The sequence below is a fragment of the Zea mays genome, chromosome 3 (assembly GCF_902167145.1).
Source record: "Zea mays cultivar B73 chromosome 3, Zm-B73-REFERENCE-NAM-5.0, whole genome shotgun sequence".
Classification (NCBI taxonomy): Eukaryota; Viridiplantae; Streptophyta; class Magnoliopsida; order Poales; family Poaceae; genus Zea; species Zea mays.
In genome coordinates this window covers 192,188,469-192,201,300 of record NC_050098.1, presented here as the reverse complement: position 1 = coordinate 192,201,300, position 12,832 = coordinate 192,188,469, and the positions used below count along the sequence as shown (strand labels likewise).

Sequence of the window (12,832 nt, the reverse complement as noted above, 5' to 3'; positions counted from 1 at the left end):
ATAATGGTTCCAATATGAAAGGAAAACATCAAGGGGTACAAAAGCGGTTGCTTGATATTAATCCAAGAGCATTGTATATGCCATGTGCTTGCCATAGTCTTAATCTTACTCTTTGTGATATGGCAAAATCTTGTGGGAAAGCTGTTTCATTTTTTGGGATTGTTCAACGCATATATGTGTTATTTGCTGGTTCAACCAAAAGGTGGAATGTTTTGTGTAAACATGTTCCCATTTTTACTCTGAAATCATTGTCAAATACTCGTTGGGAGAGTCGTATCTCAAGTATTACAGCAATAAGATATCAAGCAAAGGAGTTGAGGTCAGCTTTGTTTGAGTTAAGTCGTGCTTCTGATATTGAACCTAAGGACAAAAGTGATGCAAAAAGTTTATTTGATGCACTTGGCAACTTTGAGTTTTTGCTTGGTATGGTTATCTGGCATGATATTTTATATTCTGTAAACAAAGTGAGTAAGAAATTGCAATCGCCAGACATGTGCATTGACTCTGCTTTGAATCAAATACAAGGTATGGTGCAATACTTTGAGGCATACAGAAATGAGGGGTTTCCTTCTAGTCTGATCATCTCCAAAGGCATTGCAGATGAAATGGGTCTAGAGGCATCGTTTCCAGTAAAACGTCGTGCCTTGAGGAAGAAACAATTTGATGAAAGTAATGATCAAGAAGAAATTCTAGAGGCTGAAAGGGTTTTTAAAGTGAAATATTTTTGGTTGTAGTTGATATGGCAATCACTTCTTTGAAAACCAGATTTGAAGAACTTATGGTGTTCAAAGATATATTTGGTTTTTTATTGAGATCAACTATCCTGAAGTCATTGAATGATACTGAACTAGAAGAGTCTTGCACCAAACTTGCAGACACTTTCTCTCATAATGGTTTATCTGATGTTGAGGTGCATGATCTTATTTCTGAATTAAAGATTTTGAAATTTACTCTACCAGATAGCATATTGTCTGCTATGGAGATATTCGAGCATGTCAGAGATTTAGATTGCTATCCTAATGTCGCAATCGCTTATCGAATATTATTTACTATGCCTGTGACGGTTGCATCAGCTGAGAGAAGCTTTTCAAAATTGAAATTATTGAAGAACTATTTGAGATCAACAATGACTCAAGATAGATTAAATGGTTTGGCAATTTTGTGTATTGATAAGAAGTTGTTGGATGAGATTGATCTTAATGGTATAATCGACGACTTTGTATCACAAAATGTTAGAAGAAATTTTTAGCATGATATCATGTGAAATGTGACAAGTAAGTGTTATGGCTCTAATTTATATGTATCATCTTATAAACTTTAAGGCATGACATAGAAGTTTTTTCTATTGAATGTTCAATGATTTATGTTTATAATTATATATATAGTGTATATACATGGTGGATGGGGCCTCCATATTGGATTTCACCCCAGGCCCCCAAAAAGTCAGGAACGGCCCTGCGTCCGCCCCTGTGCAGAGAGCACCGCCGCCGGTTCTTGTTGAGTGATTGGCGCTCCGAAAAGGCGTCAACACATGCTCAAGTGCAAACAAAAATTAAAAAATTGCTTAATGCAAGTCACATACACGTCGTCACCCGCTTAGATTATCTTCAGCAAACTCTATATCACACTTTTTATCACACTCATTATTTCGAACTTTACTTTATAAACAATATAATCTACAATGCTCTGGAGATGGTTTTAGCTCGTTGGCGCTCAAATCAGCAACAGGCGCGGTGAAGCAAAGGGAGCGTTTGAAGGCCGGAGGCCTTCTTAGCTTAGGGGTTCTGGCCCAGGTCGACCTTGTTTTTTTCCCGATAGTGGATTAGCCCAACAGAGAACCTTTCATGGCCCTGCTAGAGAGAGTTTAACAATCTATACTACTGCTAGGTAAACACCCGTGCGTTGCTACGGATTGGACATGTTATGAAAAGATATATTGAAATTAAAAAATTTCTAATTTCCATTTTATGTTTTTGTTATCATCTTTTAAAGTTCTTCGTTTTGTTTTCTTTTAACAAAACTATTTGGTGGACCTACATGTGCTTGTACTTAGATGCAATACATGATATCATGTATTATAATTTTTTACTTTTTTTCTACCTTAGCACAAGGTGGTTGCTGATCATTGCCTAATTTTGGTTACTTTATGTTACAAGAGCAGATTATTTGAGTGGTCGATAAGCATTGCATTTTAATGTACATGGTGAATTTGTTTCGATGGGTAAGATTTATGTAAAAATTCTTAACTTTAAAAGATATAACAAAAACATAAAATGGAAATTATAATTTTTAAAAATTTTAATATATCTTATCATAACATGTTCACTCCGTAGCAACGCACAGACGTTCACCTAGTTAGTTATTAAAAAGACAGGATTGACAAAATGTTTTATGCATGTTTTAAGCCCAAAATTATATAAGAATACTAATCACATGTGCACAGGTCTATGGAAATTGAAATATGAGGGCTCATGCCCACTAAATCAGAAACTACATTGGTTGGCATCACTCTTGTTAGTCGTCTACTACAGGCAGATATCATATTCATGCTAAACTAAATTATGAATGTTTCTACTTGGATGAAGCTATTATGGCCAGGAGACTTCTCTATACCAATGCTCTTCCCATCTGCCCTCTTTTTTTCTTTGTGTCATCCCACTGACCACCTTCAGCATGTAAGTTTGAGATCAGCACACGTGCTCCCACATCATAGGAGCTAACTTAATTACAAGCTGAAAGAAGTGACCCCCAAATTACATGATTACGCATCTTTAGACTTGCTTGCAGCTTATTATTGGAGTCTAGAGAAAAAATGTTGAGTAAACCAAGATGATTTTGAATAAATGGTCCTAGACTTCTAGTGATAATAGATCCAGACCCTACCCAGATGCACCATTAGCTACAGTTTGACTATAGTTTGATCATACTACAACAACCAACACATATACATTTATACAAGATTTTAAGCAAGAACATCAGCTTCTTTGAAAAAGGAAGATACCAAATGAATCTAACTCATGAGTAAACATTTTCTACATATCTATCAACAAACTATTTATTGACATTTGACAAATCCTTGTGAATGTATTCCCTCTAAAAAGAAAAGCACTAACATCTGTAATATAAAACTACTTCATCCAACGGGGCATTAAAGCACTAACATGAAAAATTTAATGAGAAATAACTCTATGAAGAAAACTCGACATGGGGCATGGTGTGGTTCGGTCAATTTATTTTGCAAAAAACAGAGCATATGCTACAAAGAAGTACATTGATATGCAAAAAATATTGTGTTTTATCATATTGATTCCGTAGCAACGCACAACCATATACCTCGTAAATTCTTGATGTTTTCGGCATTAAGCCATGCCATATACTGCAAGAATATATATTACATCAATATAAACATGATATATATAAATTTTAAATGGTACATTGATATGTTAAAGCTTACCTAAACAATAACGACATAGTATTTTAAATTCTTTGGATTGATGCAATCAATCTGCAGCAGCTTGGGTGTTCACCTAATAAAAGATGGACATAATTCATGTGGTCGCTAAATAAGTTTATAAAGCTTGAGTAAAACATGAAAATGGAGAACACGGAGGCATTAGATTAACTGGAGCTAGGCACCCAACACTGGCTGAAGGTCTTCGGAGAGGAGGCATCACAGTCATTTTATGTTGTAATCAAAATAAATGAAGATGAAGTCAACCGGAGGGAGCTTGCTTGTGTACACGAACTGCCACCTGACCTGAGCTTCTCACTTGACACATTCTCCATGTCAACAACATCTTGGCCCTCGACATAGATCCACAAGTCATTAGGACAGGTCTTCTTCATAATCTATAGCAAAAGAAGCACATATTAGACCGAGGCATTGAAGAAGGCCTTAAGGGAGTCATATGGAAGCGAAACCAACAGCACAACACATGGAAGCGAAACCAACAGCACAACACATGGAAGCGAAACCAACAACATAGCACAGGGAAGCGAAACCTAGCCAGACAGGCACTGACACACCTTCCTCCGACGACGGCGCAGACGACGCTGCCCGATGCTGGCCACGGACGAGGAGCTCATCTCCCACGATCGGCCGGGCCAGGGGACACCAGAACCTAACCACTACAGCCTCCTCGCGAATCTGCCAGAACCCGCATCTATCACGCGCTCCGCCTTCCTCAGATCGAGCGGTGATGAGCGAGAGTGGTGGGCGTGGGGGCGCATGGCGAGAGGGACGGTGTCTCATCAGAATTGCAGGAGATGCTTGTACATTGTTTTCTTATCAGCATAATATGCACAGAGTAGATCTGCCAGATTTCCTTACACCCAAAGCATCACTACAAGCTAGTTGAGCTTCAGAAGAAAAAAAACCACGCACTCCTAGAATACTGAGTGCACCATCAGGGGTACTGATGATGAACCCATCTAGACATAACTTTTTTCTGCACTGTCTTGAGAAGCTTCAGAAACGCTCTCGTCTGTGCCCTCTTCCTCCAGCTTCCTCAGGGCTCTCCTCAGCCCCAAAACGATAAACAGGTTGGTGAGAGTCAGCAGCGATTCAGCGCCCCCGTGCAGCCAGTCAACGTTGGACAGCAAGGTACCATAATGAACTTTTGCTGCAACGGATTATCATTGTATCAATTAAGTGCACACGGTGTGTATGAGCAAGAATATAATAAGGATGACAAAAAAATCTACGGCACCATTACCATAAATCCCAGCAGGTACTGCTCCAGGGATAAAAACCGGTGCATGAAACAAGATGGAAACGATTAATGGCACTGGCATAATATTCTGCTAGACAGCTAAATGGTCAGCAACTAAACAATACTAAACGCAAGAGGGCTATGCGGCGTTGGAATTACAGCTACACTGTAGGAATTTGAAATGCCAGACGCCTTGCAAGGGTCACTGCGACCTTGGAAAGAAAAATGGTGGGAAAGCTCCAATCACTCAACTAATTCAGCTTCATGTTGCTTCTACAGAACTTTAGAGCTAAGTATACATCCCTCCGTAGTTAACAATGCAAAGAGAATCTCTGCGTGTGATTTTTCTCTGTAGCTAATTGCTCTCGTAGTTTCATATAACCTCTCAGAAAAAGCATGTGCATTATGTTTCACATACATTTTTCATAGACAAGCTAAGTGCTGATATACTAAAAATCACAGTATTAGGCTGGCCACTGAGATTTTGCCCCTTTTTCTCCACCCGCGCTGGAGGGATTGCAGCGAGATTCAGATGCCGCTCTTGACTGAGCCCGGGTTTAGGGGCTACCTGGGTTCGTGCCCAAGCGCCAAGCGCAATTCGAGATCGGGATGTACCGATGCGAAAACTGGAGCTGAGACAGAGATGGGGACCAGAGAAGTAGCCGTACTGGTGGCGCTGACGAAGACGAGGAGGAAGTAGAAACCGAAGAGCGTGAGCCCGGGCGCGGTCTTGGACCTTCTCTGTCTCGCTTTGGGAGAGCGTAAGCCCAGGTAGGGGAAGAGCGAGACGGCAAAGAGTTGTGATGCCACACTCTGGGAGTCCATCGTCGGCACCCACGGGTCCACGGACAGCAGCCCGCACCGCACCACCGCAGCTCTCCTCGGCGCCCTTCGCTTCGCGCTACTGGTGCGCCTAGCGCCGTAGCCTCCGCCGAAGGTCTTCGCGGGGAGCCGCTGTTGAATAATTAGACAAATTCCAATCTAAATTCCGACTATAAATCATGACCAAATCAGAATAACTGAGATAACAAGCCAAATCAGATGATGCGTACTGATTAGACTTACTGATCGATGGCACGCGCCGGAATCAGCAGGGTCGACGATGTCGAAGTAGCGAAATCAGCAGGGTCGACGAGGTCAGCAGATCACGAGCAGTCGCGTGAAGACGCTTCCCAAAAACCTTATTCGCCCTCTCCCGGTGCAGGATCTAGAAGACGAAGGGTTCCGGAGACCTGCTCTCCTGATCGCAGATGCACCTCTGCGGTCGGGACGAAGGGAACTAAAAGGCGGCTCAGCTATGAAGAGAGGCGAAAGCGAACTGGGATCTGGGATGATTTGGAGGCTGGCTGCCGGGCTCCTTTTATAGGGCCGAGTCCGCGACCCCCGTGCTTATCCGCCCACGAAAATCTCGCAATCAGTTGAGATTTTATAGGGATCGGTTAGGATAAGCGTAACAGCCAAGAAACCAAAAAATCAAACGGCAAAAGGTAGCCGCGCCCCCACAAGGCGAGAGGCCGGATTTCGGCAGACCATTCACGCGCATGTCGTGCGCCCGCGCCCTTCGCCCCGCCCCGGCCCGGCCAGGCCAGGCCAGGCGAGGCGAGGCGAGCGAGCGCGCGCGCGCGTGTGGCTCTCCACACTCTCTCCTCTCATCCATGACTTGGTGAGTGAGTGTGGCTTCCATATTTAAGCTAGCTCTACTCCACAAGAGCTAGCAATATGGTGCTATTGGTTCCACCTATCCCTTTGCCATCCACTTATATGGGCTTTTGAGATTTTCCTGGAATTATTAGAAATTCTTAATTGGGCCAAGCCCATAAATCCTAACAATCCCCCACCAGATCTCAAATGCCCATCTGCAGTTTTCGCCACTGTTCACTACTGTTTAATATACTAGTTTTTCAGCAGAGACTGTTAAGTTGAACTTCCGCCTAGAACTCCAAGTTACACCAACCCACAACTTGGACAATGAACTATGCCTTGAATTGCAAGTTTTGCGTGAATGGGTTTCACTTGAAGTCATGACCAGTACTTGGCTACCAGTAGTCCCCTTCTCGGGTGGAGCATATACGTCGTACTCCAAGGTCTCTTCATGAGTTTACTAGAGATCACCCAAATCTCATAGACTGCGACGTTAGACAGCCTAACTCATATAGGTGTGTTCTTTCAAAGAATGTTCTGCAGGACAACATCTTCGCTAATACAAGCCAACAGAACACATTAAGGCACAAAGCCAACCTGCCTTACAGCATTTGAGAGTATTGCATCTTTACTTAGAGAGGGTCAAAAGTTACTCTCCTCAGTTCACCAATGGCTTGTTCTTCCCAGGACCTAATTCACGGGATCTCCGATCACATAGACTGGGTTTCCACCATGGCAACTTTATTCGGGTCTCATACCCATCTCTCTCGATGTGATTTCTATCACATTACGTGGTAGTCCCTTGGTAAAAGGATCTGCCAGATTTTTATCTGTTGAAATATAAGTCACACTTATAACTCCGGAGTTTCTCAACTTTCTGACAGACTTCAATCGTCTTTTGACATGTCTTGATGACTTTCCATTATCCTTAGAACTCGTCACTTTAGCAATCACTGTCTGATTGTCACAGTTCATAAGGATAGCTGGTATTGGTTTCTCAACCACCGGCAAGTCCATCAAGAGTTCACGCAACCATTCTGCCTCAACGGTTGCTGTGTCAAGTGCAGCTAGCTCGGCTTCCATGGTTGACCTCGTCAAAATGGTCTGCTTGCATGACCTCCATGATACCGCACCTCCACCAATAGTAAAGACATAACCACTGGTGGCATAAAGCTCGTCTGCATCAGATATCCAGTTCGAATCACTATATCCTTCAAGTACTGCATGCTGACCAGAATAGTGAATTCCATAACTCATTGTACCTTGCAGGTAGCGCATAACCCGCTCAAGTGCATGCCAATGATCAGTCCCGGGGTTTGACATGAACCTACTCAATTTGCTCACAGCAAACGAGATATCGGGCCTTGTTGCACCAGCAAGATACATGAGTGAACCGACAATCTGAGAGTATCTCAATTGGTCTAAACCAATTCTCTTGTTCTTTCGCAGTGTCACACTGGGATCATAAGGAGTTGGAGAAGGTTTGCACTCAGAGAAGCCAAATCGCTTCAAAACCTTTTCAACATAGTGAGATTGTGAGAGAGTAATCCCACCATCTGCCTTAATCAGCTTGATGTTTAGAATCACATCAACTTCTCCCAGATCTTTCATATCAAAACTCTTTGATAGAAAAGACTTGACTTCATTGATCACATCAATGTTTGTGCCAAATATCAATATATCATCAACATATAAGCACAATATAACTCCTTCGCCCCCACCACAGCGATAATATACACACCTGTCTGCCTCATTAATGGCAAAGCCTGCAGACGTTAGAGTAGTGTCAAACTTCTCATGCCACTGCTTTGGTGCTTGCTTCAGACCATACAAAGATTTCAATAACTTGCACACCTTGCTTTCTTGACCCTTTACTACAAATCCATCAGGCTGTTCCATATAGATTTCCTCGTCCAGCTCTCCATTAAGAAAAGCTGTCTTTACATCCATCTGATGAACAAGGAGACCATACGAGGCAGCCAAAGAAAGTAGTACTCGAATAGTGGTCATTCTAGCAACAGGTGAGTAAGTATCAAAGAAGTCTTCTCCTTCTTTCTGAGTATAGCCTTTAGCCACAAGCCTAGCCTTGTACTTTTCAATTGTACCATCAGGCTTGAGCTTCTTTTTAAACACCCACTTACAACCCACGGGTTTGCATCCATAGGGTCGATCAGTGACTTCCCACGTACCATTTGAAAGAATAGAGTCCATCTCATTATGAACTGCTTCTTTCCAATCATCTGCATCTGGAGATGCAAATGCTTCTGCAATGGTAGTAGGAGTATCGTCCACAAGGTACACAATGAAATCATTACCAAAGGATTTTTCAACCCTTTGTCTCTTGCTCCTTTTAGGAGCATCATTGTCATCCTCCTCTAGGACAATTTCATGTGGCTGTTCAAAACTCTCAATAGGTGTATTATGTTCAGGAATTATCTCAGAAGAGTATCTAGAATTGCTATGAATGTCTTTCATTGGAAATATATGCTCAAAGAAAGTAGCATCACGTGATTCCATAATAGTATCAACATACACATCAGGAACTTCAGATTTAACTACTAAAAATCTATATGCTATGCTACACGAAGCATATCCAAGAAAGACACAATCCACTGTCCTTGGACCAAGCTTGCGCTTTTTATTAATTGGTACATTGACTTTCGCCATGCACCCCCAAGTGCGCAAGTATGAAAGTGATGGTTTTCTCCCAACCCACTTCTCATAAGGGGTTTTCTCTTCTTTGCCCATAGGAATTCTATTCAGAACATGACATGAAGTCAGGACTGCCTCCCCCCACCATGCCTTAGATAAACCACAAGTGTCTAACATGGCATTCACCAGGTCAGTCAACGTACGGTTTTTCCTTTCAGCAATCCCGTTTGACTCGGGTGAATAGGGAGGAGTCCTCTCATGAATAATGCCATGTTCTGCACAGAAATCATCAAAGACTTTGGGAAAGAACTCGCCACCACGATCTGATCTAAGACGTTTGATCTTTCTCTCTAGTTGGTTTTCAACCTCAGCCTTATAGATTTTAAAGTAGTCTAAAGCCTCATCTTTAGTTTTTAGCAAGTATACATAGCAAAATCTAGACGCATCATCAATCAATGTCATGAAGTATCTCTTACCACCTTTTGTCAACACACCATTCATCTCACAAAGATCAGAATGTATGAGTTCTAGTGGTGCCAGGTGTCTCTCCTCAGCAGCCTTATGAGGCTTTCGAGGTTGCTTCGACTGCACACAACTATGGCACTTAGAACCTTTGACTATGGTGATATTCGGAATTAAACTCATGGTTGCAAGCCGAGACATAGAGCCAAAATTAATATGACACAAACGAGAATGCCAAATACTCGCAAGATCATCAACATTAGCACAAATATGGTTCACAGACTTATTATTGAAATCTAACAAAGAAAAGCGGAACAAGCCTCCGCAATCATAGCCTTTACCAATAAATTGTCCAGACTTGGACACAACTAATTTATTGGACTCTAAAACTACCTTGAACCCATCTCTACATAGAAGGGTTCCGCTAACGAGATTCTTGTGTATAGAAGGGACATGATGCACGTTCTTCAGCTGCACGATCTTTCCCGAAGTAAACTTCAGATCCACCGTGCCAGTGCCATGAACAGAAGCATGTGACCCATTCCCCATTAGCACGGAAGAATCCCGGGCGCCCTGATAAGAAGAGAACAAGTTAATGTCAGAACACACATGAACATTAGCACCAGTATCAAGCCACCAACTAGGTGATTGAAATACTGAGAAGATGAAAGGTAGATTACCATACCCTTTGTCTTCTTCATTGCTAGCGATCACTGTGTTGACATTGCCCTTTTTGCCACGGCGATCCGCTCGATCAGGACAATCCTTGGCAAAATGACCCGCCTCGCCACATGCGAAACATGTCAATTCAGCCTTGTTCTTCTTCTTCTTGAAGTTGGTAGTTTTATTGGGCTTGTTAGATTTTGGCTTCCCTTTGCCCTTGTTGTGGTTCTTCTGAACCATGTTGGCGCTGGAGTGGCCCTCGCCTCCTTTAGATCCCGTGTCCTTAGCCCGAGCTTTCTCCTCAACATCCAGAGACGCTATCAGATTTTCAACTGATATCTCCTGTCTCTTATGTTTCAGAGCTGTGGCGAAGTTCCTCCATGTAGAAGGCAACTTTGCAATAATGCATCCGGCCACAAATCGGTCAGGAAGGACTATCTTAAGGTGGTCGAGCTCCTTGGCTATACACTGTATTTCATGAGCTTGCTCTACAATAGAGCGATTATCAACCATCTTATAATCATGAAAGCTCTCCATGATATACAGGTCACTGCCAGCATCTGATGCACCATACTTAGTAGCAAGTGCATCCCACAACTGTTTCCCGTCTGTGTACTGCATATTCGCATCAACCAGACGGTCAACAAGGGCGCTAAGAACGGCTCCCGTGAACATAGTATTGGCATGGTCGTACTCTTTCTCCTGTTCAGGAGTCAGTGGACCCTCAGGTCTGCCTTTACTAACATGGAAGACATTCATAGCAGTAAGCCAGAGCGTGGCCTTGACTTGCCATCTCTTAAAGTGCATACCATTAAACTTTTCTGGCTTCAGCGCGTCGGCAAAAGCAGCCATAGAAAAACTAGGAAATTGTCTACAATAAGGTTTTTGGATTGTTGAATAATTAGACAAATTCCAATCTAAATTCCGACTATAAATCATGACCAAATCAGAATAACTGAGATAACAAGCCAAATCAGATGATGCGTACTGATTAGACTTACTGATCGATGGCACGCGCCGGAATCAGCAGGGTCGACGATGTCGAAGTAGCGAAATCAGCAGGGTCGACGAGGTCAGCAGATCACGAGCAGTCGCGTGAAGACGCTTCCCAAAAACCTTATTCGCCCTCTCCCGGTGCAGGATCTAGAAGACGAAGGGTTCCGGAGACCTGCTCTCCTGATCGCAGATGCACCTCTGCGGTCGGGACGAAGGGAACTAAAAGGCGGCTCAGCTATGAAGAGAGGCGAAAGCGAACTGGGATCTGGGATGATTTGGAGGCTGGCTGCCGGGCTCCTTTTATAGGGCCGAGTCCGCGACCCCCGTGCTTATCCGCCCACGAAAATCTCGCAATCAGTTGAGATTTTATAGGGATCGGTTAGGATAAGCGTAACAGCCAAGAAACCAAAAAATCAAACGGCAAAAGGTAGCCGCGCCCCCGCAAGGCGAGAGGCCGGATTTCGGCGGACCATTCACGCGCATGTCGTGCGCCCGCGCCCTTCGCCCCGCCCCGCCCCGGCCAGGCCAGGCCAGGCGAGGCGAGGCGAGCGAGCGCGCGCGCGCGTGTGGCTCTCCACACTCTCTCCTCTCATCCATGACTTGGTGAGTGAGTGTGGCTTCCATATTTAAGCTAGCTCTACTCCACAAGAGCTAGCAATATGGTGCTATTGGTTCCACCTATCCCTTTGCCATCCACTTATATGGGCTTTTGAGATTTTCCTGGAATTATTAGAAATTCTTAATTGGGCCAAGCCCATAAATCCTAACAGCCGCCATGACCGTGCGCACAGGCACGGCGACGGGCTGCAGGTGGTTGTCAGCATTTGGGGCGTGGTGGTAAAAATGGGCACTGGACAAGAGGTGGGGAGGGAGATCGAGTGGTGACGAGCGAGAGTGGTGGGCGTGGGAGCGCATGGCGAGAGGGACGGTGTCTCCCGCCGGGGGGAGTGGGGGCGCGGAGTGTGGGGCGCCGAGTCGGGGGCCGTGCGGCGTCTGTCGCGCCGGGCAATGCCGCGAGGCGGGGAGGGGTGGCTCCGCGACCCTTGATGGCGGCGCGGATGGTGGCGCGGAGACAGATCTGGGCGATTGGGGAGGATCGCAGAGGAGAGGGTAGAACCGTGCACCATGTCATGTGGACGTCTACACTAGTGTCTTAAGAAATCTATACTACCTATTAAGGCTGCAAGGAGTAGGCTGCCTTCTCTGGTTCTGCCCTCGGTGAATCTACACCGTCCAATGGCTTCTGTAAATCTACACCGTCCGCCCCTGCTTACGCCCACGTTCGTCCTCGTCTCCACGCCCACGTTCGTCCCCCGCCTCCCCCTATCCCACCCCGCCTGAGCCGCCGCCCCTGCTCCCCCTGTCCCGCGCCGCGGTGACAGGATCCGAGAACACCCCTGCGGACGCGTCCAGGATTCAAGGCCTCCCCCTCCCTTCCCCTGCCCTCGCTCGTACGCCGCCGCCCCCTCCACCGCCGTCGTGCGAGAGGGAGGAGGGACCTCTGGATCTCCGTGGGGCGTGGAGGAGTGGGACGACGCACGCGGAGGCAGCCCCGGTCGGTTGCTGCTGTATCCGTCCAGGATCGGGGGAATTCCAGGAGGCAGGTGAGCATTGCGTCGCGGTTCTTCTTCGTCTCCCTAGCGACGACAACACTACTGTTTTGCGCCTGGATTCGAGTGGATTGGGTTGGATCGGGTTAGTCATTA

General features: G+C 45.0%; 1 protein-coding gene across 1 annotated transcript; it reads right to left on the bottom strand.

The window, feature by feature from the left end:
* Positions 1 to 4,229: 4,229 nt before the first annotated feature.
* Positions 4,230 to 12,738, bottom strand: LOC103652440 (uncharacterized). The gene is made up of 5 exons (XM_020550997.2): positions 12,626 to 12,738; positions 11,895 to 12,204; positions 5,381 to 5,693; positions 4,716 to 4,733; positions 4,230 to 4,622 (listed from the first exon to the last, which is right to left on the bottom strand). Exons 1-5 carry the CDS (start codon positions 12,736 to 12,738, stop codon positions 4,432 to 4,434), a joined length of 945 nt encoding a protein of 314 aa, XP_020406586.1. The 3' UTR covers positions 4,230 to 4,431.
* Between the last annotated feature and the right edge of the window lie 94 nt (positions 12,739 to 12,832).